Raw genomic sequence first — 27,507 nt, 5'->3', positions numbered from 1 at the left:
TTCTTATGGAAGAAATTATGATTGTTGCCAAATATTCTACATTAGTAAACTCTTAAAAATGTCCTTACAGCTGCTTATAACTACACAATGTTATGTTTTAAAGCATTTATAAAATGTTTTTTAAATCCCAAATAAGGGGACTTAAGCTCATACAATTTCAGGAAACCATCAACATGACCTCAGTGATTGAGATACAGACATTTGGAGGATTTTCTGAATTGCACAACGTTGTAAAAAAAAACACAAAGGCAGCACCTCAGCCCGTGTATTGCTTCATCCTCCGCTCCACCAGGGCGCGCCACTGAGACTTTAACATCTTATTTGAATTCAGTGATTTTAATCAGGCAGCCAGAGACACTGGAGTAAACCACCAGCAGTGAGTGCGTGCGTGCGTGTGTGATTGTTTGTGTATGAGTGTGTGCACCATAGGATTAAAATATTACTTGAAAAATTATACGTCTTTCAAGTCGAAATGCATCCAGTGAGGGTGTCGATCCCGTCTTTCCGTTCAGAAAACAACTCGATCGAGAAGGGATACACGGTAAGCTGCTCAGCCGTAACCTCTGCCTGTCTGCTCTGCTGCTGTCTTCAGCTTTTCATGTTAACTCTTACGCTATTTATTTACCCTTTATATAATGATATTAATAATAGTAACAGCAGTTTAAAAGGCGTACATGTCGCTGTTCATTTAGAGTCGTTGCCTGTTTATTTACCGACTGTTCAGATGCCTCAAAATCAGCTGTGAGTTCACCTTGTTGTTATGCATTTTGAAAATCGAAGTGTTCATATCTATTGATCAAAGAATCTGTACAGCAAGCAGCTCCATTCAGCGTCGCGTTTACACAGGGACGTCTGGATTGGTATGAGATTAAAATCCGATCCGGTTTGGCATGTGAACCAAACTAAAACGCCCCGGTCAGCAGATCAGAGGGTCCTCAGCTGTCTGCCATTAAGGGGGAAAAAAAGGAAAATAATCAATAAAGAAAAAAAAAATCAATAAAAACCGAAAAATAATCAGATGTTCACATACGTTTTTCTTGCTGTTATCATTTCTCAGGTCCACGTTGAATCATTTAAAGTTTGTTTGGTTTTTTTTAAGTAAGTGACAGTGGACAAAATCCTCCAGTGGGGTAAAACCCATTTAAAAAGTTTATTTGAAACTGTTGTGAGGCTTCAGAGCTAAAGTCTTTTTAGTACAAATTTTTGTCTTTTTCTTACTATCCCTCCACTGCAGCACAACGGGGAAACTCAAAGAGGGAATTTCATACTAATTGGAAGATATACACTTGACTTGACTAAGTTAGACTGCTGAAACCTCACATTTGCTTCAAATGACAACTTTGTCCCCAATCATTTCCTTTAAATGTAAGGGATAGAGGAAGAGATGAGCAGGAGGAATGATTACAGCAAGAAAAACCTGTTTCAGCGTTTATATAGGATGCCTGATGACTGATAAAAGACAGAACTGAGAGATTGTCCCTTAGATTGAACTGTTTTAGATTAAGTTTGCCTCTTTTAATTTCTTCTTAAAGGGTTAAACCAACAATTTAGAATGCAACTCCCATAAAGACATATCAAAAACAAATGGCTGAATGGTAGCCAGGTTTCAAAATCATGTGGGTTTCCAAAAGGATGTAAGCATGTTAATGCCTATGGTTCAGATGGAGGTGTTTATCAGTCACAGGTGGCCATGTACTCTACTTTAAAGAAATAGATTTTTTTATTTTATTACAACAAGCAGACACTATGAACAAATGGAACACTTTCCACACCGTTTTTATTGACGTGCTGTTGTCTCATTTAAAGCTCTTTGAGATGTTCCAGGATTTCTTAATACTTATTACTCTTTGGCTGTGTTTCTTGGGAGATCGTAGTCGTATGTGTTTATGTAACCAGTCTAGAATTGCATTAACAGCACTGCCGTCATTTAAGAGTGGATTTCCTCCTTTACAAATCGCTGGCAAGAACAGTGACGTGTGTGAAGTAAAACGGCTGCTTTTCAGGAAGAATCCAGCAAAGTGAGGGAAGTAGAAAACAGTCTGTTTAAGGATGTTAACAGTAACTCTGACAGATCTTTTTTTTTTTCAATCCAACAGCCAGATGTTTCCTCTTGGTAACTAGCTGACATAAACAGTAACTGACAGATCCGCAGTCAGCTGGTCAGACAGTCACACGCTGACTGTGTGAACTGGGAGGGGACATTTTTGGCTGATGGACTCCGGTGATAAATCATGATTCCCTCAACTGACTCTTGATAAGTAGCGCAAACGTTTTTTTTTTTTCTTTCAGGTCTTTAAAATTGACGTGCTGATGAATGGCAGACAGCACACTGTTGAGAAACGCTACAGCGAATTCCACGCTTTGCATAAAATGGTGAGATTTAGTGCATCCCCAGAGTTGCATAATATTTACAAATCCTGATTTCTCATGAGTTCAGCTTTAGTGTTCAGGTCTTCAACTTTAGCCTTTTATAAGTGACAATCTTTAGGCAGCTGGAAGGTGACACAGTACGTAGATGAATTAGTAACTGAAACAGTCATTTGTTAAAGCCCTGATCTGCCATCAACATTTTCTAAATGATATTTTTAATTCCCTCCAGCTAAAGAAGAACATTAAGCCACCTGAGATCCCTTCAAAACATGTTAGAAACTGGGTTCCCAAAGTCCTGGAGCAGAGGAGGCAAGGTCTGGAGCTCTACCTGCAGGTACTGTGACACACCTTCACTCTGCCGACCGGGAATGAAAGCTGTCATGCATGCAGCCATTCTGCTTTTACCAAATACAAATTTAGTCAAACCCACAGTAAACATATAAACTACAGTACAAATGTAGAGCAGCTAAACAAATTCAAACCATCAAAAAAAAAGTCATGTAGGTCACTTCAGCTCTGTACAGATACTTTGTGCGCACATTGCAATTTGCTTTTGTTTTGTCTGTTTTGTCAGACTATAATTATGGAAAATGAGGTTCTTCCAAAGATATTCCTGGATTTCCTGAATATCCGCCACTTTCCTTCAGTGCCAAAAACAGAAAGCTGTGGGTGAGTTGGAACTGTGGGTTTTCTATAAAATAAAAGACCAATTTGTGGCTTTTTTTTTTCCATCTGTGATGGTGTTTGTTCCCAGGCTGCTGGAAGGTTATATGTCTGAACTATTACTTTTCTTCTTTAAGGTCGTTTGATACGGAATCAGAGGAATCAAGGTGAGTTGTTTTGTTTCAGATTTTGATGAATATTTTTTTGAAAACCTCTTGGTTTGGACTTTAACCAGTAAAAAAAAACTTCAGCCATTATTTGCTCTGCACTTGAACTTCACCCAGCATGTCAGTGGCACCACCTGTATCTTCGTGCTGGTTATTTATATGCAGGATGAATCTGCCTAGAAACTGTATGACTTCTTCTTTTCTGACTGTTTTTAGTAAACTTTCACATCAGCCTGTCATGCTGTTTCTGAGAGACCCCTACCTGCTGCCATCTGCACATGGTGAGTTATACATGATTAGTTGGCCTTTACTTAAAAAAAAACACTCTAATATTTTTATTATTTATAGTAAATTAACTATAAATCTTCTGGTTCATCTTACCTTTTGTTTACCTCATAAAAACTTTGTTTTCTTCTTTACTTTCAGATGCGTTTTCTAATGTTGTGATTGAAGGTGTGGTGCATGGAGTTTTCTACCCAGATCTTCAGCCAAGGTAGAGATGCAGAGTCAAATCTGAGGATACACATCTACAAAAGGATGCTTTATATTTTCACACCATTTTAGGTGTGCATCAGCAAGAACATGTTAAGATACACTGAGCCTCATTTATATTTCCCAAAGCATATAACAAAAATCCAAGCATTAAAAAAAGGTGCCTACTCTCTCAATAAATCACTGGCACCACATTTTAAAACATAAACATATAATCTATTGTCCTTAACAGCCAGTAATTTTTATAGATTAACATCAGTTTTCCTTAAAATCCACATGACCCACATTTTAATTTTGCCAGCTATAAAATTAAAAACTGTGTGTGACTTAGTTAGGCAGGTTAACTTTGATGTTATGAGACATCATAATCCAAACAATTAGGAAGGCATCAAAAAGATTATTTTCGGGAATGATAGAAATTAATACATTTTAAGAAATGATCTTATATTTTCCTTCTTTCTCAATGAAGCAGTGACTGAAAATATAAATAAGAGGATAATCAAAGTAAGGAATACCTGGAGTGTTGTTTTGGGTTTTTTTTGACTAGTAAATGTCATAACTTTTTGAATGGCACTACAACTGTGGAGAACCTGAAGGGAATGTAGAGTTGGATTGTGGCCTTTGAACAGGGAGGTGCCACCAGTCCCTACGAGTCTGTTTTGAGCTGCCAGCTGAGGGAGTGCAGTGGGTCAACGTGGATGCATTTTTGAGGAGGGTGTTCTGGTGGAGTTGGCAGCAATGTGCCACATGATAGCTTGGAAATAATCTGAGCTTTTTGAGGAAGTTGTGGCAGTGACATGGACCTCCTCTTACTGGGCATCAGATGTCTGTGAAGGAGTACTTTAGTATCGACAGCAGTGTTAGTGAGCAGCTCAGTTTGATCTGGTGAGAAGCTTGAGGTTTTGGGCACAGAGCCACTTTGAAATGCAACCATGTGGCACAACCTGTGAATGAGGAAAGACACGTTTAGCTTGAGATGGGTGGCACTGGAGTTGTAGAAACAAGATGTTGAAAGAGCAGCTAAAAGAAGATTAGGGTGACTTGTCCATTTCATAGTTATGGCTCTGTGCTCTCTTCACTTGCATATTCTCCTCCCTCTTCAGCTCTGTGCACATTTAACATATGAGGGAGAGAAGCAGTGAAATATGAGCCTTTAAAAACAGCCTGTTGGAACTAATCACAGGGTTTTGAACTGCTATTGCCATCCCACACTACACATGACTTGTCTTCTACTAAGGCCAATAAGAAGAACCTAAGTATGACATTTTAATCTAGTTATAGTCCGTGCAAATAATGTTAACTTGAGAAAAAGAAGAACTATATCATTAAATCAAAAGCAGAAACTATTTCATTACTGGTAGCCATAGGTGCAGATAGATTTTCATACCACAGTTTCATGGAAATGAGGATCATGTTGATTTGTGTATAGGGGCAGGAAAAAATTTGCTAAAGGCCAGTATCTAACACTAATACCAGTCATTTTCCATTTAATGTTGGTTTTACACATAATAGAGAAGGCCAGTTTTTTAATTTGTGGTGACTGGAGGCGTAAGTCACCCAGGGTGTAAAGGGATTGGTGAGGGAGGATGATATTTAAAACACAACCAGTAAAATACTGTGCAATATGAAATAAATAAAATACAGATAGAGTTTAAGTTGTTCACTGTAAATGATTGTCTGTGAAACTACAAATCATCTGTTGTGAACACTGTAAATGACTTGTAGTGAAGCGTTGTGTTGCATGTCACATCATGGACAGTACTTGATGACAGAACACTTGTCTGACCTGCCTTTAGTGTTTCCTTATGTGACTGGACCTCCACTACAGCACAGTGATCACTACACATTGATGTTAAATGACTCTTGAACAGTAAACCTCAGCTAAACAGATCACGATTCTATGTTTTAACGACGTCCACCTTGTAGATTTATGTGTTTATATTGTGTAACGTTGTGCTCTTTGTGCTCTGAATATGTGAAAAGTACCATTAATGTGCCATAATGTTAACTAACAGTGAACAATGGGATTCTGCTGTAGCACTTTAAAATGGGCGACATGTAAAAATACTGACACCAATAAAACTATAAAATAAAATTATTTCCACAAACCACCTTTGTCAGACTGAAAGTTCAAGTTGACTTTCAATTCAAATCACATCAGGTTTATTGACAGCATAAACTCTTTATTAGAAAAGTGATTTAAAAAAAGGCCGTCAACTGACAAGCTAACAATTGTTTTCTTCCCATTTTTATCACATTATAGGGTTAGCATAGACACTCAGAGAAGTGTATTCCCTGAAAACAGAGTAAACCTCCACACTTGTATATTTGTAAATCTGCAAACTGAAAATTATTTAGGCAGAATTTCTGAAATTACAGCTGAGCAATAAAATGTAAATGTACCAACAGGAGTTGACCGGTCTTATCATGCCATCATGCCTGTCATGGTGCTCTTTAAAATGCGTCCCCTTCTAAATATATATATAAAAAAAAACATACAGCCATTCATCATTCAGTCATGTTTCCACCTCTGATCTATATCTTCATTCAAAACAAAGCAGCATTAATGGTTTAGCGTTGTTAACATATGATCTTCCAGCAGATCATATAATGCAAACTTGTAACTGTCATAGAGCGCTGATTTTTAAATAGCTCTCAATTTAATGTCAATGCCTTGGATTTTCTTTTTGGTCATATCACCCAGCTATAATGCTATTCTAAAATTCCTAAACAAAATTAAACCAAAGACAAAATTTATTACACAGCAAAGCAGTGAATCTCTGTGAACGTACTGCATATTGTTTTTGCTGCAACTGTAACAGAAACTCAGCAAAAATTCAGATTCATAAGCAAATGCTATGGTAAAATACTGAAAATAATCTGAAATGCCAAATATTTCAGAAGCATAGAAAATTAAAAATTCTTTGATTTCTGGGCAGCGGTGTCCTAATGTAGTAACAGTCCAGTAGTGATAACACACACATTTCTTAGGAATGTGTGATCCAGCATCTGCTGGAGTATCTCTGGTCCCAGCAGGAGCTTCAAAGTTCTCCGTGACCAACTTCATCTTTGAGTCGCTCATCCTGGTTGGCTTCAGCCTGAGGTTCTTTCATGTTGGCAAAGGCAACTTCTCTTGTCAGCTGTTCCAGAGGAGGCAGGCCCACAGCCAGGTTCCTCATAGCAATAGCTGTCATCAAGAATCTTAGGGAAAAGGGGACAAAGTAAAAGAGATACAGCATATGCACGGATTAATTTTGCGGTTGTTTGGAGAATTTCTGCACACAAACAACAACAACCTTTCACACTGACAACACTCACCCCCTCCGTATTGTATAGTACTTTTTCACAGCAAACCGTTCCAGTCGCTCCAGCATGCCGGCCTCCCTGCGTTTCTTCACTTCCTTCATGCGACGCTGCCTTTTCAGGAACAGCCGCACAATCGGGTCGGTGGCATTGACCTCCGACCCTTCGTGATCGTCCACAGCCATAAGAGGCTGCAGCTCAGGAGGAAGAGGCTCGGTTTCTGTGGGATGAACACCCAGTCAGCGTCTGATGATCGTAATGATGTTAAGCAACACTTTATTTGCATTTGGACGAAAAAGGAGAAAGTTGACACACTCAGTTGACACTGAACAAGACATAAGAAGCCACTTTTACTACACTTTTTTTTTTTTTTTTTTTTAACAAATTTGCATTGGATCCTAGTTTTTTTAAAAATACAATCTTCCACTATTAAGTGCTACACCTTGTGATGTGAACTGCCTGCTGATATGAACATGTTTTCACCTGTCCCGTTGCGAATGCGCTCCTGGAGCTCAAACAGCTTGGTGAAGTTCTCCTGCAGCGCCGCCTCTGTAGTGTTGACATAGATGTACATGTAGCATGAAGGATCTTCAGACACTGTGTACACCTTATGATAAGCCCCTGCAGGTACCTGCACACATACACACACATTCACATTACTGTAAAATCTTAAGTGTGATCAGGTTACACATTTTGATGTTAATGGTGATGACGTTGTATAACTGTACCTTCATCTGCTCACCAGGCTGAAGACTGTAATTCCTTTTCTCCTCCACTATCTCAACGTTCACCTTGCCCTGCAACACATGGATGCTGGTGTTGCCCAGATCTTCGCTCACAAAGTTTTCCAAGTGGAGACCTAAAAGGTAACATACTGTCAGTTAGCACAAAGGCAATACTATTGCTATACTTTTGCAGCTGTATGAACAGATGTGACATGGGGGACATTCCTAACCCGAGAAATCGGCAATAAAGACAATCTCAGTCTGGTTGTCCAAACTGCTCTCAATTTCCTGGAACTTGGTCCTCCAAGGTGAGAGATCCACCAGGAGAGGCATCAGCCATGGGTTTGGTTGGAAAGGCGACCAATCAGCCTTCACGATGTCCACGCGGGGATCGAAGATCCTTAGAGAAGAGTTCAGGGCAAATTCGTAATACAACATTTCAACATGATTTAAAAATTATAATTTAATTAATAATTTCATACATCTGAAGTAATTATTATTATTATTACTGATATCATTTTCTCACAGAAAAAGCTCTTATACCTTTGCTGGAATCGGTCATTGATGGACACCCAGATGTCAAAGTAAATTTCTGGATCAGAGATATTATAGCGAGGCAGAAACTGACTGAGGCACGTGGCATACTGCTTCAGCATGTCGCCGTGATCTTTCCACCGACGGCTTTGTGTGAACACCTACGGCACACAGGCCATACGGTTATTCACTTATAACCAAGATGAAATGTTTTTATAAAGAAAAAATATAACAATCTCAATAGTTGAGGCAGAAGGTGGTTTAAATAACGATAACAGTGATAAGTAAAAATGCAATAGTCAGCAGGTAAGTCATTTAAAACTGGTCTGTTAACATTACTTATTATCTCTTTAATGTTGTTAACGACTGATACATTGTCACATTGTCTTTCTCTGCCACTGTTTTCCCCGAAACTCACCCCTGGGTTCAGATATCCGATTTCTCCAGTTTTCCCATCTTTGTAGGTGATCTTAACATGCTGGTGGGTGCGGGAGTGAACCATCATGTCCCAAGAGTAGCCATACAAGCCATTGGTCCAGTTGTTGTAACCCTGAACAATAACAAAATATTAGGATAATTTCTTGCCTATAAAACAATAATATCGATAAAGACTTTCAACGTTTTCATTAGTTTTTATTAAGTCAGTATATAAGACCAAGTGTTCATATCTGCTTAGGGCTTTTACCCTTCTGACAACACCGGTCTGAGCTGTTGTTTGCTGTGGATGAATGATTGCTGACTCTGATTGATCAGTCTGGTGACTCAGAGAAGAGGCCCTGACATTAAAGTAAAATCCTTTTAAACAGAAGCTCTCAGTGTAGAAAAATATTAAAAGAAATTTATGCAACAATTTACTAATTGTTTTTTTACAGGCTGTTTTAGGCTAAACAACAACAACATGAGAGGCAGATGTACCTGTGTGATGAAGTGGGAGTAAGGCAGGAAGAACTGTTCCATTATGTAGATAATAGTAAAAATGGCTCCCAACTTGTGCTTGAGCTTCAGTTTGGAAGCTCTGGTGACAGGCTGGGTCTCCTGGCCTTCGGACCTGGTGCTCTGGGTCTCATGGTAAACACAAGAAGGGCTGGGCTGAGAGTCCGGTGAGGTGAATGGCAGGACCGCCCTGAGGAACGCTGGGAAATGGGCAAAGAATCTTCTCGGCCAGTCAGGATAGCAGAAGAGAGGACTGGTGGCCAGCATTGTGTATGAAAACATTCCTGAGGAGGGTTAACATTAACTCAATAAGATGCATGTAAAATGACATAAGAAACATGTTTTCAGCGAAGCGAGGTGACAGACTTACCAATGCTGAAGAGCTGAGAGTTCATACAGTGGAAGTAGGAGACAAAGAAAAACGCATAAGGTCGCGTGGCGTCAAAAAAAAGCAGGTAGCCGGCTGTCAGATCCAGAACAAGACCACCTCCATGCACCACAAGTAGACTTACTAACTCCACAGGGAAAATCACTCTGAAAAATAATGTGTGGTATGGTGAGATCAGAGTGGGAGCACTGGGATACAACCGTATGCGATTATTAGCTTAAAAAAAACTTTGGACTCAGCTGCTTCATAACACCTACTTGAAAGGATCAAAAAGCCAGTGGTGTGCCAAGTAAGACATGGAGTATCCCTCTACCCAATCAGCATCCAACTTTTTGATTCCAGCGATGAAGTATACTATAAATATCTTTAAGGAACAACAAACAGACATTTTTGACTATCTGTGCCGAAACCATGTTCACACATAATTCAAGTTTAAAAATATATTATCTGTTTGACCGAAAATGTAAAAAGCCACCGATGTACAAACCTGTGTCCTCAACACAGTGTAATTCCACAGAGGCACATGAGCGTTTCTTATAGAAGGTCTCCGCAATCCATCGACTGACCTACAAACAGACACAAGCTTTAAATATCTCCCTCTGTTAGGCTCACACATGTAGACAGGACAGAAATACATGTGTAGAGACAGCACGACAAACATCATCTCACCAGTATCTGTTGCCATCCATGAGTATGAGCTGAAATCCAACCAGGCCATAAAGGTACGAGTGATTGTTCCAGGCCGTTTTGTCCAGAAAGAAGATGTACCAGTAGGTTGAGATGAACATTAGGCAGGAGAGACGGTAGAAACAGCCAAGCATGATGCCCAAGGCGCCTTCAGTTAGAAACATAAACGAACAACTTAAGTTATGATAATAATTATAACAGTAAAACACCTGCTGCTGCTATTAATGTCTTTTTGTTTTTCTTTTTTACACAGAAATGTCTGTTAACTAGTCCGTGTGACATCCAACTCAGCTGGTTCGAGAGAGGTGGGAATTTGCCAGGTAAGGAGAGTCTAATTGAAGTCATTGAGTTGTACAATGGGAAATGCAGGAGTTTGGTGAATTTTTATATATATTTTATATATTAAAGGAGTAATAATATAGAACTGCAATGATTAACTGGTTGGTCTATTCAAAAAAATTAATCAGCAACTATTCTGATAAACAATTCATCGTTTATGAATTTGTACCCAAGCTACCCAAGTGTGTCCACCTTGTAAAGTAATTGCTTTGTGGCCTTAATGAATTTTTTTTTAATCCGTATAGATTTACTTTGATTATCATTGCGTTCTGCTCCATGTTTAACTTCTTACTTAAGCTACTGTATTTTTTCAAAATCTTGCATAGGTTAGTTGGCCTAAGGGAAAAATAACAGTGGAAAATTGCAGGTCTGGTATATGTGCTTTCATCTTCACCACAGACAGCTGCCCCACAGAGACTGCCTCCTATAAAACGGCTGCATTAGTTTAGACTCAAAAATGAAGGGGGACCCCTTTGTTCACAAAACCTCTGTAAACACTGTGAACCTTTGAACGTCAAAGCTTTTAATATAAAACCAGGAGTGATACCCACCAAGGAACATCACCACATACACCAGGTACATCCAGTCCAGTGGTAGCGGCTGTAAAAAATTGAAGAGGGGAAAGCGGCAAACTGGAGCCCCATCTAGGTACTTGTAGTCCAGGTGGCTGAGGCCACGCTCCTGTGTGACATCGATGGCCATCAGCAAACCTGCATGAAAGACACATGATGAAAGAGGACACTGTTTCAACAGTTGCGCAATCCTCCTTTGACCACCTGAGATATTTAACTAAGATTAAGTCATTCCCTTTTTCTGCAGATCAAGAAAACCATTTCTATGCTTTTATCTCCTTCAGACTGGACTATAGCAACACTCTTTATTCTAGTATCAGCAGATGAAATATCCAAAGACTACAGCTGACACAAAACAGTGCTGCAAGGCTTTTAACATGTTCAACACCAATCCTTACTGCCTTTCACTGCTTACCTGAGTTTTACAATTGGTTTTAAGACATTACTGCTTGTTTTTTTCTGATGCTTTTCACACTACAGCTTTTTCATAACTGATGGTATTTGTTGTGATGGTTTTAATTGTTTATCTTGTTTTAGATTAATGTTTTTGACTTATTGCTTTTATCCATTGTTTTTATATATTTATATATATCTATAAAGCCCCTTGTCTTCAAAGGTGCTCCGTCAATTAAGTTTTTATTATTACTTTGCAACAGATTTGAGATCAATCTCAGACCTGTTGCAAAGTCAGTCCAGACCCAGTGAGTGGACTGAGCAAATGGCTGCTAGCTTAACTCACCAAAGAGGCAGCGGAAGATGCCGAGGGATGCAGGGTCAGTGGGACGGTTCAGGAGGGCCACCAGGCTATGCCAGGAGGTCAGGTCCTCCTTCTTGAAGCCGAAGATCTGCTCCATCTTGCTTTTAGTCTGTGGTTTGTCTTTTTTAGGAGCTGCGTCCTTCTTTGCAGTGTGTTCCTCTCCATCACTGCTCACTAGAGCACCTAGAGGTTCAACAAGACCATAAATATGATACCGTTTTGTTTATGGCTAAGAGCAGGACATTGTGAGCCAAACACAATGTGAACTAACTTACTGTGCTTTATGGAGACGACCTGAAAATCAGTACACGATTTACAAAACATCCACCCATATTTATACACCAAACAAGGCTATGGTTTAAATAACAGCTTATCCCTGCTTAAATGCAGGTCTAACTGGTTGTTACACTGGTTAAACAGCAACGCAACACAACACCACACCGACTGTCACTGCCAACACCAACCTCACCTGCTACTGCGTCCCTCGGCTCCATGCTGCGAAATATTCAGAATAAAACAGATTTTGACTCGGGACAATGGGGGGGGGGCGGGGGGGTCCCTCTGCTCTCCCTGCCCGAGGTGGAGGTATCCTGCCTGGTCACGTCAACGGACAAAGTTACGTGTCACAGTCCCACGCATACACACATACGCATACACATACACATTAACGGGCTGGTCGGGACAGGGGAGGAGGAGGAAGATGGTTTGGGAGGGATTGGAATGTTGTGAAAGAGGTGCTCGCCATTTATTGGCTGGTTTCTCGGGTGACCACGCCCCCAGATGGAGCACCTCACACGTCACATCCTGCTGTTGGTGGATTCCTTACGATGCCCCCCCGCCCCCCTTTTTTTTTTTTTTTAATAATTAAACATTTAGGCAAAAATGTATGGTATGTATATAATGCATAAGTAACACAAGAAAAGAGTTTCAAAAACGAGCAAAACGAGCTGTTAAATTAAGACCATAAATACTATGAATGCACTGTATATATACACAGTATAAAATACACTACTGTGCGAAGGTGAGAATGTTTTCAAATAATAGTTTATGGTTTTGAAATGGTTTTCATTTTGTTTTTGTTGCTTAACTTCAAGCAACAAAAACAATTAAATAAATGGGGTTCAGCTAGCTGCTGCTTACTGCCTAAAATGCTAAAAAATGTAAGATGGGTCATCGAGTTTTCATATACGTCTATGATGATTAATATACGATATAAGGGCTGATTAAATTTAAAAAAAAGGGTTAGGGTTAGAAGAAGGGTTAAAAGAAAAAACAAAACGAGTGGTGAAGGGTTCGACCGGTTTTTCAGACTTGTGTAATCCGCCCGTCTCACACTAGGTGGCGCCGTCGAGCAGAGCAGCCGCCTTTGACGTAGACATGCCACTGGTAACTAGCGAGAGAAGAAGAATAACAAAAGCAGCCACAGACTTTCAGGATAGTTACACACCTTCTCCTACCTCTGTGTTTTAATCAGCTCCAATTTAGAAAAATGTAACTGGAACTAAAGAGGGGTTTGCCGTCTGGAGGCTTGTGTGGAGGAGCAGCTTGTCCGGAGTAACGCTGTTACTGCTTTCGGACGTGTTTTTGTGTGTGAATTTGGCAGCTAAGCTAGCTTTGAGGTTAGCTCCTCCTCAGCTGGCTCGTCGGTGTCTGACAGACTGTCTGACCGGGGGATAATCAGCCGGTGTTTACCGTCCAAATTAACCTTACACCTCACCCTCAGCCTGCCCGGTGCTGATCATCTGGTGAGTCAGCTGAGTCGTTGTTTGTTGTTCAGTACGTGTGGTTTGCAGATGCTGAGGGTTCCCTCCCTCAGCATCTGCAAGAGTCTAACGATTAGACTCTTGTCATGGACATCTGTAGCCAATTACACTTAATTTAGGTTAAATTTTGTTTTGTTGCGTCCTCAGACTCATAGTACAGGAAAATCTCGTGGCGTCTGTTGCCACAGTGGACCTTTCTTTTAGTTAGCGAGATGATAACAGCACCACATTAACTAACAAATTTGATCTGATGTCATTTGCTTTTTTCTTGAACATTTAACTAGATGATGGCTTTTCTGATGAAGAGTATTGGCATCGTTTTAATGGCGAGAAAGATAGTATCGATAAAATTATATATCAGTGTTTTTGAATACCACACTGTAAGTAATATGATGTCCAAACATTCTGTTCCTTTCATAACACATTCAGACAAGTTCATGAAATTGTAACATAGTGTAAAAAAATAAATGTGCTGAAATTAATTCTCAGTTAGTCTAGAAACAGAATTAATCAGCAACTGTTCTGAAAATCTGAATCATTTTCATGTGAACTTTTCATCTTTTTTTTTTTGACATTTTGTAGACTAAACAATCAGTTCATTAAAAAATAACTCAACTAACTGTTCAGGAATTAAATCCATTATTAGAGGGAGTAACAGAAAACTCCAACATAAGCTATATCACAGTACTGCAAGAGCCAAAGTCTACAGTATATGCTCTCGATGTATATCGATGTATTGATTTATATAGCCCTGTTGCTATGTGAAGATACAGTAAAGCTGACTTGTTATTTTTGACAATTGTTTTGTTTGTTTCATGTGTCTTTGAAAGGGAAGAGATGGGAAGTCTGGGCAGCAGGTTCCAGTCTCCCTCACAGGGGCCAGAGGAGGCTGGAGAAGGTTCAAGTACTGGTCGCAAACACAGTTGTGAGTGTAAGAAGAGGAAAAGAAATGCACAGTGTGACTGTGACAGTGAACAAGAGGAGGATGATGCCATACTAGATACACCTCGTAGGCAAGTCCAGTCAAAGAACCTGTGATCAGTTCAGTGTGAAATATCTTTCAGTCGTCAGTTTCTTGTCTTACCCTGATGTTGGTCTCTCCTGTGTTGTTTGTGTTTTCCAAACCTGAGTAGGAAGAAACTGAAAAGCACATCAAGATACATTTATCAAACCTTGTTCCTGAATGGTGAAAACAGTGACATTCGCATTTGTGCTTTGGGACAGGAGTGGAACCTCCACAAAGTGTACCTGTGCCAGGTAAAACATCAACAAACATGACACAAAAACAGTCAGTGATATGTCCTTATTTGTGGATTATCCTTATCATTTAATACTTGTTCTTCCTCTTTCTTGCATTATGCAGTCAGGATATTTCTCCAGTATGTTCAGTGGCTCTTGGAAGGAGTCTAACATGATGGAAATCAACTTGGAGATCCCGGACCAGAACATTGACACTGAAGGTGAGAGTATTTCAGTCTCAGAAGCCATCAGTTGACTGTTTTTGTTTGTTTTGTTTGTATGTTTTACTGATAGCACTGTACTGTTTTATGTGTGTAGCTCTACAGGTCGTATTTGGATCCCTGTACCGGGATGATGTTCTGATCAAGCCTAGCAGAGTCGTCAGTATTCTTGCTGCTGCTTGTATGCTACAGCTGGTAAGAACATTGAAAGAAGTCAGTTACTGTCGCAAATACATGCAAATATTTATAAATGTAGAAATGCAATCATATGACAGAAAACCTAATCAAGCCTTGTGGTTTGTTGTTGTCCACAGGATGGTTTGATCCAGCAGTGTGGAGAGACCATGAAGGAAAACATCAGTGCTAAGACTGTTTGCGGCTACTACGCTTGTGCCAGTATCTACGGCTTGGATTCAGTCATGAAAAAGTCAGATTTCAATAAATAAAAATAATTTCAAATTGCCATAATTAATAGGTATGTTTGTATGTAATTTATGCTGTATATGTGTTTGTCTCTTTCTTGCTGCAGGTGTCTTGAGTGGCTTCTGAACAACCTGATGACCCATCAAAATGTCGACCTGATGAAAGAACTTGGGTATGTGTGCTCAGCTCACAGTTCTTTAGTTTTCACATCAAATTAAAGCCTATGATTAAAATCATCTGTATAAGTTTTAATGCTGTGACTTTTTTTTTTCTATGAGGATGATGAAATAAAATGGCTTGAGAAATTATATTTCAAACCACAGTGTAAAATCATTGTCTGTGACCACACTTACATTTGTTTCTGCACTGCCTTCACAGGGCAGAGGTGATGGAGCAGCTCATTCAGTCCTCAGACCTGTTTGTCATGCAGGTGGAGATGGATGTATACACTGCTCTGAAAAAGGTAGAAGGAAACGTTATATACTTCATAATTTTCAAATACACACACTATACTATCAGAGTGTTTTAATAGCAGCTCTCATAATTTTCTCTCTGTGTAGTGGATGTTTCTGCAGCTCAATCCATCATGGGACGGCCCCATCAAGCAGCTTCTGGCTGATGCTGATGCTTGGCTTTGCAAACGCAGGACTGGTACTGTTAAGCCACATGATGAAATAATATAATGTGAAACTTTTTTGCGTTGACAACCAAGCACAGATGTTTGACTCTGTTTTCAAATAACCTTGGTCTGCAGACCTGTGTGAGAAAGAGCCCTTCTTGAACACAGATGAGGGTGCACCTTTTCGTTCAGTGTTCAAATACGTTCGTCTCCAGTACATCATCAACGATCTGGCATCTGCACGCATCCTGGAGAGGGATAACATTTTGCCACCTGGTGAGCTTTAGTTCTGCCTAACATCATGTATCTTCTATGCTTTGGAAAGAAAAGGTCCTTCATTTCATTACCTAATCTCAAAGCAGCAAAGTGGTTTTGAATCAACCGGACAATTTAATTTTAGCATTTTAATGCTTAAATATAGTTTTCATGGGTTTTTACATTACTTGGCTGAAAGTTCTGGGAAGAATGGGCCCAAATAAGTTGCCAATATTCTGTTTTCATGTTTGTATGCGATTCTGTTATCTAAATTGTCTCATTTCATTGCGAGCAGCAGTAAGAATCATACAGGTCTCCTTAAACTGAACTTGAATTCACCAGAAGCTAGCAGACAAAGTGTAAAGCAGTAAACAGTGTCATTACATTTTTGGGAACAGCCTCCTCCATGTGTTTGTGCACTGTGACCAACTTTCTGTTCATTCTCTATATTCCAGATTGGCTAACGTCGGTGTACAAAAACCAGTGGTTTGCCATGCTTCGGACAGAGTTTGACAATGACAATGGGTGGGTACCTGAGACTTAAAGAACTGTTATGAGTCAGTGGACTTACATTAATTGTAACTGCTGTGGCTTCTTGGTATAACCACAAAAACTATATGTATGAAATATGATTTTAAAGTTGTGCGATGACAAAGGTGTCTATCATTAGTCCCCAGGAAGCTAACAAAGAGGAGTTTGAGCTGAGCAGTATGAGGTGTGGAAGGAAGCTGACAAAAGATGGAGATGTAAGTCAGACAGTATCACTGTTACAGGAACTTTTGCTCTCTTGCAGTTAACGTATTTATTTTAATTTGTACAGAAAAAAAACAGTGATATTTTCCTTTCCTCAGTACTGCTGGCGGTGGACAGGTTTTAACTTTGGTTTCGACCTGTTGGTGACCTACACAAACCGCTTCATAGTCTTCAAGAGGAATACTCTGAGTCAGCCATGTGGGGGCGCTGTGAGTCTGCAACCTCGGAGGCATTTGGCCTACAGGTCAGTGGTATAGCCAACCTTTGAACATTTCCTGTGTCTAAATCCTGCATGTAACTGTGTGTGTATCATGCAGTTTTAAATACGGAAGCTAAAATGATCATTCTGTAAATTAAACAATAACGATTACAGGTATGATCTGAAAAATAAAATGTAATTCATCAGCAAGAAGAGTCGCAGACAAAACATATTCAGTGGTGTAGGTTTTGTTGCTTCCATTCACAATAGTTCAGTCAAAAAAAATGAAAAAGAAGTGGCACAGTAGAAAGTTGGGGATCTGTGTGAGTTCAGCTGCAGCAAAAGTGGGAACCTGAGCTTATTTGGTTATTAGAAATAAAAAGGATGTACTGAATCTCGGTTTTCAGTGTTTTTTTTAAAGGAATAATTTGACATTTCGAAAAAAGTAGCTTTAGTCTTGGGAAAACCTTAAACTTACAGTTTTCGATTTGTATTTATCCAGGTTACGTTTGGCCTCCTTTGATAGCCGTGGAAAGCTGGTCTGCAGTCGATCAACAGGTTACCAGCTTCTCACCCTTGAGAAAGACCAGGTCAGTGAAAGCTGTATAGAGATATAGATTTCAGGTGTAAGTGGCTCAGTTCTCACGACATTGTCTTGTGGACTTGCTGAATACTCTTTCCCTTCAATCATTCAGGAGTATGTGGTGATGAACCTGGACAGCCGCTTGTTATCATTCCCTCTCTACGTGTGCTGTAACTTCCTGTATACGTCGCCCCAGTCGGACAACCGTCCTGATTCCTCAGAACAAGAAAGCACTGCTCGCAGTGTGTCTTGATGCCTGTCCAACTGCTACCATTCCTCTGATGACGCCGAGACACTGACACAAGCTTGTATGTACAATCCACTGTCATATTTAACACCATTTACACATTGGACATATCGTCTGCATGCTTTGTAACTCAGTGAGGTGTGATGGAGAAAATGTTTTGTATCGATGTATCCAGTGTTTTGGCACATTCTGAGTAAGCTGTACATAGAGTCTACTGTATGATAGACACATCACAGTGGCCAGGAAGGATTAGGCCACCCTTTGCCTTCAGAGCAGCTTTACTTCTCCTCGGGTCTCTGTCAGGAACTGTCTGCACTGAGATGTCAGGCCATTCATCAAGATGGATAACCTCTAGTTTTTTTGTTTGTTTTTTGAGATGGTGGAAAACTGCTTGGGACTCTGCACTTCAGAACTTTGAAATAATGGCTACTTGATGTTTAGATCTGGTGTTTATGAAGACAGCAGAAAGATTTCGCCTTATACTTGTGTTAATGAAACCCCTCTGGAACTGGGTTGTCAGTATGAATGAGAGATTGATTATCCTGGAACATGGGAACATTGCCAGAGGGTGAAACTTGAAATGCCTCATCACACTGCAGGGTAAAGCTCAGACCTAGTGACTTCCATGAAATTAACTGGAATACAGATCCACTCTGGGCAAACAGAAATTGTTGGTTAATGTTTGGATGTCTCCAACTATAACCCTACATGATTCAAAATGAAAGACAGCTCAGCATTTCATCAGAATTAGTCCATTGCTCAGAGGTCAGTGGAATTTCTCAGCATCAGTAAGATAACTCTGAACTTAAAAGATGAAAAACCGTATAATGGTCTGTTAGAAGAGCAGTTGTTGCACTGACTTGCATGAGAAGTTTCAAGTCTGTTTGACCATATTTGGACTGGCGGTGCAGTCCTTCACTCTACTGATGGGTGCATTCGAAAACCCGTCCAGCACAGTGCCGTTATGAGACAGGGTGGAAATGTTTTCTACTCCATTTCTAATTTGCACTGAAAACTGCATCGTTGGTTTGTACTGACTGAATTGTTGGCTCAGTGCGGCAACCAAACAGCATACCACGGACAACAACAGTATTGTAGAGCGTCCAATAAATACTGATAAACACATATCTCACATGGCTCGTTGTGGCAGAACCCAAATGGAAAAAGGTACTGTACAATCTCAGCCAACACTTAAGAGCTGATAGAGATTCAGTGTCATACCTGCCACCTCATATTTTGCCTATTCCCCATTTCAGCTTTCCCTGCCATTGTTGCTACGCAGAAAGTTGCACACCAGCAGCTGATTTAAGTGCAGCCAATGACTACACCCAGCAGATATATAACAGATAGATGCAGTGAAAGCAGGATTTTCAGCCTATTTTCATTCTTAACTCTACAGGGTCCATGGGTTGATCTCGCTTTGGTCACTCAGTCTTAAGTTGGGCTTGTCTGCATGCGGCTTCTGTTAATGCTTTGCAATGCAAACATTTAATTTATAAAACTTAATGTGAAAAAAAAAACATTCAAATGAAGCAAGTAAACCAGCAAAGTTCAAGTACATACCTCTGAGTGAACCAGCATTATGAGGTCAGAAAAAGCCAGACTTAACCCAGTAATCTTTCTTCGTGAGACATGAGGCTCCAGGAGTCTTAAGGTGTTTGCCTCCTTTACACAGGTCACAGTTAGAATACCTGTCACTGACACCAGCGCCCTGATGTTCACTGCATGCTGCAGATATCCATTTAACTGTCCCCCTGCTTTTCTTTAGCAGTGCAGTCGGTTCATTTCATTATATAAACTTCATATTGTGTTGTACAGGCACTTGTGAGCATAACTTTTACACTGCTCCTTTCACAGCATCGAGAACCTTTGCAGTTATGTTGTACTTTTTTGATTAGTTCACTATTTGTGCGGCAGTTTTGAAAATTTGTTACCTCATGTTGTTTTGAAAACTGAATGTGGGGATTTTCATAAAGCAAACACGTACTGCTAATTCATTCTTGTCAGTATGACACCCCTGTATAGCTGCAACTGTAACTGTCATCAAGTTAAATGTTAAAGGTGTTTTTATTTGGCATTTATTTATTTTTTACTTCATTTGTATTTCTATGGATTTATTTTTTGCAAAGGAAAATATGTACACAATTCTCAACTGCCAATAAAACTGCCCATTCATGTGGGCTGTGGTGCTATCACATGATCCCATCTATTTTTCCAAAGTAGATCTTTACTACATCTGCTCAGTTAATTCTGTATTTATTCTTTTGTAGCCAGTTTTATATTGCCCTTCTTCCACAATTGTTTTTTTTTTTCTCTTGATATTCAGCAGTATGTGGTGCGCAGCTTAACATCTCTCCTGTCACTATGATTTCCTACTTGGTGATATTCACTGCAGCGTGCTCACAGTAACACATTTTACACTGCTGTCCAGCGGTTTGATTCCATTAATGTCAGTGATCATGCTCTGTCTAATCTAATATGGAATTACTCAGAACACTGCTGCACATAATTATCAGTTTGGCATGATGACTAATCCTGTAATGATTAATCCTTTATTGCTTAAAGGCTCATTTTAATTTATTAGATGATCACTGACAACCAACAACCCTAACACAACATATTCTCTGCAGAGTCCGTTTGATCCCCTCTGTGCCTGTTAGCAGTTGACATTCCTAACAAATACTGGTATTTGTTACCAGTATTTGTTAGGAATGAATAGAACTAATTAGAAATCCTGTCAATTAAGGATTAAGACACAATTTCCACAAGAAGCCTAGAGAGAATTTTATGTCTGTATTTTTAAGAGCCTCTAAAAAGTCAGATTAAATGTTTTGCAGCTTCCTCCTGTCAGAGTGGCTCAAAGTTCAGTGTGTAGGTGGCACAACTTTTCTTCTCAGTTGGCTCCTCTCTGTTCTGGTCACTGTAGTAAAGATAACAGAACAATTCCAGTTATTTGCTAAATGTTGATCATATTGTTTGGGTAAACCAGTCCCAGCTACTAAAGAGCTTTCTTTCTATGCAGGTTCAGAGAGGACACTTAGCCTCTAAGTCTGTTAAGGTTGGCTTAGTTGGCTAAACTGTTCTTTTTAACTCTTATCAGAAAAAGATGCTGTGGTTCATCCATTATTGATGGTTATTACTTCACTATATCTACTATAGACTATAAGTTTGTATAATCTACTGACTCTTATTCTCAGACTTGATGTAATGTTGTGTTACTGATATCCAGTTCAATTGTTGTGCAATTCAGCAGACAGGCTGCATAACTAAAATAGTTTCACTAGCTGTGAAATTAAAACATAAAATGAATATTGACATTGTATTAGATTTGGATTAGTTAAATGGGTTGTGGGATTTACATCAGGTCCACAATGTGTTCCTCCTGCAGTCACCTTACAGTGGTGCCTTTCTTGGACCATTATTTGTATATAATCAATAATATTCTTATTATACTATAGATGATATTCTGCAGTCATTAAAATACTTGTAACTAAAGTATCGCTGGTGTTTATCATTACCAGAGATCGTGTTGTTGATATTATAGAAGTAGTACAGTCCGAAACCAGTTCCATCTACAGTACTTTTAATTCCATTATATAATCACATCTCACCGTGGGAGGTAAGACAATAACAGAACAATTCATAATAAAAATGACCAAAAAAAAAGAACAAGGCATGAGGGGGCTCATTTCTCGTTGCATAAGAACCAGGATCTAACAAGCCAAAACCTTTCAGCTCCCTGTCTCCAAGGACATTACTGTTTGTACATTACACTGAGTACGATAATAAATCTCACACTGACCAGTTTTAAAATCTCCACAACACCAAAATTCAGCCTGTTAAACCTGTCAAAATGCTACTCTTTTTCTCGCATGACTTTAAACTCCACTCTCCCTGCCTTTTTAATGATGTTCCAGCTCCTGTATTCTTCAGTTGTTACTGGTCAAACTGGCTGAGTCGACTAACCCTGTGCCGCTGGATGGACCACAGCCACCCACCGGCTCATCATCATTGCTGTATAGAGTCCAAATTCTCTTTGAGCCGTCGGGTCATGCTGGGGATGAGGTTAATGTGATCGTCCACACAACTGCCCACACAGCGTTCCATCAGTGACTGAACAGCTGGCTCCTTGGCGCCGGAGTCAAAAAAATCCTTTGCCTTATCGTTGCAATGCATCGTGCATCTGGTCAGACGGTCCTGGGGAGGCAAAGAGGACAGAAGACGCGGTTTTTGGACATATAACGCGGTTTTGTCTAATAACTAAATAATAACTTTCATTAAAAGGATCACCTGTTACATGTGGCCCGAGTGCAGTGTGGTGGTGACAGTGGACAGATCTCTTTGTCACTCACCTGAAACTTCTCCAGCTCTGAAGTGACCAGTCCCTGAGCTTTGGCCAGCGGAGTGTGACACCTATCGATGCATTGATGCACCTGAGACATGGAGTCTGTGGGGCGATCACAGCAGTCTGCGCTGCACCGGAACATGCGACCCTGCAGCAGGAGCGACCAGACGAGATATGCGATGGATTCAGATGCTGCAGAGAGCGCTGCACGCACAGTTCACGTTTCTGCAGGTAAGACACCTACCTGCATTTTACGGATATGGTCTCTCTCCAGGCTTTGGACCATTTCTTCCACCACAGTCTGCATGCGTGCCTGGTGATCTCCAGCCATCTCTGCTCGCCCTGTGCACTCACTAGGCCCTCACGAATAGTTAAGCTAAACGAAACCGGACTGAAGCGATGTACCTGCTGTGTCCACGGCAAAGCTGTCGCCAAGTTCCCTTACTTTACAATTTTATAACAACCTAAGGTCACCTCCATTCAAGCATGGTTCAAAATGAGACATGATTGTACCACTTCCGCTTTTCTTCCGCAACCGGTTTAGAAAAAAAAGTTCTCTTCCGTTTTGTGTGATCAGACTTCAAAATTAGCTCCAAGGAGATTGATAGTTTTTATCCAGGCAGGATTGGAAAGTGTGCACACTCTGAATGATATGATAGAGTATCGCTGGCTTGTTCTTATGGCCAGAAATTTACTATTCACAATGTTTATTGATGTTTAACGAGAAGTGACAGAAAAGAAACGATCACTTCCGCTCAGCTTCTAGTCGCACAGATAAAGTGGCCTTTCAAAATAAAAGCTCCTTTGAATAGTATCCTTACTGGATTTGTCCTTCATTTACAGCCAACGCAAATATTAATACTCCAGTGCAGACAGATACGTAGTTCTACGCAAACGTTTGACCAGAATTTTTTGAAGTGAAAAGTAACGCTCCTTTTATTATATTATTAATTACACATTGATTATTAGATATTGTTCTTTAATGTTGTAATTGACCGGTGCTTTATACACTGCTGGTTAACATAGTAGCAAACACTGCATCATATTTTATAAGATCATCATATGTTTTGCATGAAACATCTTAATCTGTGAAGTAATTAAATCTAAAGTAGCTGAATACATGTAGGACATTGTAAAATAAAATGTTTGTAATTTTTCTGTTTACTTTTCATCTGTACAGGAACTAAAATCATATGTTTACGATGAAGTAATAAATTATTGTAATTTTTCATTATTAAATGGTTGCAAATTAACCATTAACCTTTAATCTTTTATTGTGAAACGGACGGAAACGCGAGCGTGTCCGGAAGTGTGTCTCAATATTTAGAGACGTTCACGGTGCTCCGACATGTTTCAATCTCGACACGAGTTTAGTGAGTTATTTCCGATTCGGATCTGTTTGTGGCGTTTGTCAGCGGTTCAGTTTTCTGTTTCAGTAAACGGAGGCGTTTTAGCAAAGCTTTAAAGTGATACTGAAGTGAAACGGTGAAGATAAATCATCTTCTGGATCGACGACAGACCTCTTGCAGTGACTTTTAAAATAGTGAGTCCACACTGTAACACTGAACACTTTCTCTTTATGAACTTAAAAAAAAAAAACGTTAGACAGACATGATAGTGTTGGACTCAGCTGTATAATCATTTATGTTACAGTTTCCCTTGTTATTATTTGCGTGAGCCTGAAATCCTCAGTGTGTAACCTTTGACCAAGACTGATTGAAACTCATTAACTGAACTGATCGCGGTTTATGTTTATTTCTCCTGCACAGATGCTCCTTAGTGCAGAGCTCTAGAAGCCCATGATGAGTCTACAAACCCTGTCACTGAGAGCACTGTTGTTCCTGGGGCTTTGGCACACAGGGAGGAGAAGTCTAGCCTCAGCCCCAGAGCTGCAGGACCAGCCCAAAAAGATAGGTAAGCGTAGTCACAGGCTGCACACAAACAAACAAATAGTGTTGTTAAGTACATAAAATATACCAAAGAGATTATCACACATTGTATAAATTGAATTAGAACTGTAACCATTAGTTGATTAATAGGTGATCAACAGAAAAATGACCAACTGTTTTGGTAATTGATTAATTTTTCTTGCAAAAATGGCCAAAAATACTGTTTTCAGCCCCTTAAATATAAAAATTTCCTGTTGTTATCTGTTTAATATCACTATAAACTGAAAATCTTTGGGTTTTGGACTATGGTGTAGTTTACTAATGTTTTATAGACATTTAATTGAGAAATCATTGAGCATGTAAGCTGGGTCTATTTGAAGTATCTCAAGAATATAAGATTGTCAGATCAAATGGAATTGGGACCACAAGAGAACAATTCCAGCTGAGCGTGTTACAAACATGGTTTACCCCGTTGTCATTGCTCCTTTAAAGCTGTGGTCGGAGCAGGCATTGGTGGCACAGCAGCAGCATATTACCTGAGGCAGGAGTTCGGGACCGGGGTGAAGATCGATGTGTTTGAATCTGACATTGTTGGTGGGCGACTAGCGACGGTGAAGATCGGAGATCATGAGTATGAGACGGGAGGCTCAGTGATACATCCTTTGAACCTACACATGAAGCACTTCATTGAAAAATTAGGTAAAGTCGACACATCCTGAATTAAACAGACTCAGCACAAATGCTTGAATAGTTGAAACCATAATTAGCATGGAGTCCATTATATTTCAGTACGTTTCCTATGTTTTTCAGGTATTCCTCAGAGGAAAGATGTCTCGTCTAAAGCTGCAATCTTTGATGGAAAGGAGCTCACATTTGAAGAGAGCGACTGGTTTATAGTTAATGTCTTTCGCATGCTCTGGCGATACGGGTTCAACTTTCTTCGAATGCAGATGTGGGTGGAGAGTATTTTGGACAAATTTATGAGGTAAGGAGGAAAAGCACTTGTCGTGGCTCCTAAATCTCACTCTTTTAGCATGGGATCAACACAGAATCACTGTTCTTTGATATGTTGGGTGTCTTAATGATCACGTAAATCCTGTTGTTCACAGGATCTACCAGTACCAGCAGTATGGTTACTCATTCTCCAGTGTGAACAGGCTCTTGCATGCCATGGGTGGCGATAGTTTTCTTACCCTGATGAATCAGACTCTGGAGGAAACCATGATAGGAGAAGGATTTTCCCAGATCTTCCTTAACGATATTGTTGCACCCATCACTCGTGTCAACTATGGTCAAAGTGTCCGCATCCACAGCTTTGTGGGTATGTTTTAGAGTGTAACAATTTGTTTTGGTTTATCCCATATTGTATGTAATAATACAGGATTTTTGTTGAAAGGTGTGAACTAGAGTTAACACTTATGTCTTGTCTTCTAGGGGCTGTGTCATTAGCAGGTGCAGATTCAGGTCAGTGGGCAGTGGATGGAGGCAATAAGAGAGTTTGCTCAGGACTGCTGTACCACAGTAAAAGTGAGCTCATCCCTGCCAGAGTGACTTCCATTGCAGTCAAGGTTCGACCTTCCAAGACAGGTAATATTCACATCTTTTGATAGCTTATCATTTTCTCTCCTTGATGGATTTGTCACGTGCACGTTCACACTTTTTGATTTTCAAACATTTCTTCGTCCCTTTGCATCTCGTTTTCAGGCACCACAGCCAGTTTCTATGAGGTCAGTTACGTTGGGGAATCGGGCTCAGCTCACTCTCTGTACGACATTGTGGTAATAGCAACGCCACTTCACCAGGGAAAGTCTGACATCACCTTCTCAGGCTTCTCCCCTCCAATCCCGTCTCACTATCCTGGGCGCTACCACCAGACAGTGTCAACTCTGGTCCACGGCTTGCTTAACGTGTCCTACCTCGGGACCACACAGCCAGCCTCAGAGTTCACTGTGTCTGATGTCTTCACCACTGACTCGAAGGGCTCCATCATCAACAGCCTGAGCTCCCTCGACCCCGTGCACATCCCTGAGGGTTACAAACAACCGCCCGCCAGCCACACCAAAGTGTGGAAGGTGTTCTCTCCAGAGCCGCTGTCTCAAGAGCAGCTGCAGAACATGTTCCTCTCTTGGGATTCGGTGTCCGAGACTCGGTGGCTGGCTTATCCTGATTACCGCTCACCGAATCGTAAGACCCCTCCCTTCATCCTGCATAACCGTCTGTACTACCTCAATGCTTTGGAGTGGGCAGCTAGCTGCATGGAGATAAGCGCAATCTCTGCCAGGAACGTGGCCCTGCTGGCACACCATCACTGGCACGGACAGGCCGGCAAGATCGACCAGGAGGACCTGCACACTCGACTGAGAGGGGAACTCTGAAAAGTGAGAAACTTGAGATGAGAACCAAGAGCTATAAAATACTATCAGTCAAATACAGTGTATACCCACACAGATGCTCATGAGCATGCCTGCTGCACTATAATAACTCTCCAGTCAGGGAAAATCCCAACAACTCTGGGCTTATTTTTGCAGTTTTTGCCATCATTTCTATTGGTCCGATAACAATGTACCCTCCAAAGTAATTGCTATGATCTTGGAACACCATGACATTAGAGCTGCAACATTAGTCGAATAAATGATTAGTCAATCGAAAGAAAATTAACCCAGAACTATTTTGATAACTGACTAATCATTTCAGTTTACAAGGGGAGAGAGAGAGAGAGAGAGAGAGTGCACATCTCTCTCTCTCTTTCTCTCTCTCTCTCTCTCTCTCTCTATCTATATCTATATCTATATATATATATATATCTATATATATATCTATATATATCTATATCTATATCTATATATATATATATATAGATATAGATATAGATATAGATAGATATATATAGATATATAGATATATATATATATTTTTTTAATGGTTTTTTAATGGTTGCTGCTTCTCAAATGGTAAAATTTCCTACTTGTCATTGTCTTACAGTATACAAACAGTTCAGGTAATAATTGTTCCATTTCTCTTTGTTTTTATTTGTAAATTGG

General features: G+C 40.1%; 5 protein-coding genes across 6 annotated transcripts; 3 read left to right on the top strand and 2 right to left on the bottom strand.

The window, feature by feature from the left end:
• The first annotated feature begins 355 nt into the window (after window positions 1-355).
• On the top strand, window positions 356-4,174 carry snx24 (sorting nexin 24). Its single transcript, XM_041059580.1, has 7 exons — window positions 356-541; window positions 2,290-2,373; window positions 2,600-2,704; window positions 2,945-3,039; window positions 3,171-3,200; window positions 3,417-3,481; window positions 3,627-4,174. The coding sequence occupies exons 1-7, from the start codon at window positions 473-475 to the stop codon at window positions 3,695-3,697; spliced, it is 519 nt and encodes a 172-aa protein (XP_040915514.1). The 5' UTR covers window positions 356-472; the 3' UTR covers window positions 3,698-4,174.
• Window positions 4,175-5,837: 1,663 nt separating this feature from the next.
• On the bottom strand, window positions 5,838-12,647 carry ggcx (gamma-glutamyl carboxylase). Its single transcript, XM_041059534.1, has 15 exons — window positions 12,400-12,647; window positions 11,913-12,113; window positions 11,153-11,311; window positions 10,245-10,410; window positions 10,063-10,141; window positions 9,833-9,939; window positions 9,558-9,721; window positions 9,170-9,471; window positions 8,673-8,804; window positions 8,264-8,415; window positions 7,951-8,120; window positions 7,724-7,854; window positions 7,479-7,626; window positions 7,011-7,215; window positions 5,838-6,893 (listed from the first exon to the last, which is right to left on the bottom strand). The coding sequence occupies exons 1-15, from the start codon at window positions 12,422-12,424 to the stop codon at window positions 6,734-6,736; spliced, it is 2,301 nt and encodes a 766-aa protein (XP_040915468.1). The 5' UTR covers window positions 12,425-12,647; the 3' UTR covers window positions 5,838-6,733.
• A 688-nt stretch (window positions 12,648-13,335) lies between these two features.
• On the top strand, window positions 13,336-20,424 carry gmcl1 (germ cell-less, spermatogenesis associated). Of its 2 annotated transcripts, XR_005895522.1 has the most exons (16): window positions 13,336-13,675; window positions 14,524-14,706; window positions 14,827-14,950; window positions 15,057-15,153; window positions 15,251-15,348; window positions 15,468-15,580; window positions 15,683-15,748; window positions 15,955-16,039; window positions 16,137-16,227; window positions 16,331-16,471; window positions 16,906-16,975; window positions 17,121-17,196; window positions 17,302-17,447; window positions 17,905-17,992; window positions 18,098-18,293; window positions 18,609-20,424. XR_005895522.1 is itself a non-coding variant. In XM_041059633.1 (15 exons), exons 2-15 carry the CDS (start codon window positions 14,531-14,533, stop codon window positions 18,236-18,238), a joined length of 1,512 nt encoding a protein of 503 aa, XP_040915567.1. In that variant the 5' UTR covers window positions 13,336-13,675; window positions 14,524-14,530; the 3' UTR covers window positions 18,239-20,424. The 2 variants fall into 2 exon arrangements, 1 of the variants encoding a protein (XP_040915567.1); XM_041059633.1 differs by having other exon boundaries at window positions 18,098-20,424.
• A 1,374-nt stretch (window positions 20,425-21,798) lies between these two features.
• On the bottom strand, window positions 21,799-23,122 carry fam136a (family with sequence similarity 136 member A). The gene is made up of 3 exons (XM_041059115.1): window positions 22,822-23,122; window positions 22,585-22,725; window positions 21,799-22,429 (listed from the first exon to the last, which is right to left on the bottom strand). The coding sequence occupies exons 1-3, from the start codon at window positions 22,906-22,908 to the stop codon at window positions 22,241-22,243; spliced, it is 417 nt and encodes a 138-aa protein (XP_040915049.1). The 5' UTR covers window positions 22,909-23,122; the 3' UTR covers window positions 21,799-22,240.
• Window positions 23,123-23,912: 790 nt separating this feature from the next.
• Window positions 23,913-27,213, top strand: pcyox1 (prenylcysteine oxidase 1). The gene is made up of 7 exons (XM_041059814.1): window positions 23,913-24,120; window positions 24,347-24,491; window positions 24,959-25,165; window positions 25,277-25,451; window positions 25,576-25,787; window positions 25,901-26,053; window positions 26,171-27,213. The coding sequence occupies exons 2-7, from the start codon at window positions 24,377-24,379 to the stop codon at window positions 26,839-26,841; spliced, it is 1,533 nt and encodes a 510-aa protein (XP_040915748.1). The 5' UTR covers window positions 23,913-24,120; window positions 24,347-24,376; the 3' UTR covers window positions 26,842-27,213.
• The last annotated feature ends 294 nt before the right edge of the window (window positions 27,214-27,507 follow it).

Source organism: Toxotes jaculatrix, chromosome 16 (assembly GCF_017976425.1).
Source record: "Toxotes jaculatrix isolate fToxJac2 chromosome 16, fToxJac2.pri, whole genome shotgun sequence".
Classification (NCBI taxonomy): Eukaryota; Metazoa; Chordata; class Actinopteri; family Toxotidae; genus Toxotes; species Toxotes jaculatrix.
This window is presented reverse-complemented; position numbering and strand designations above follow the sequence as displayed.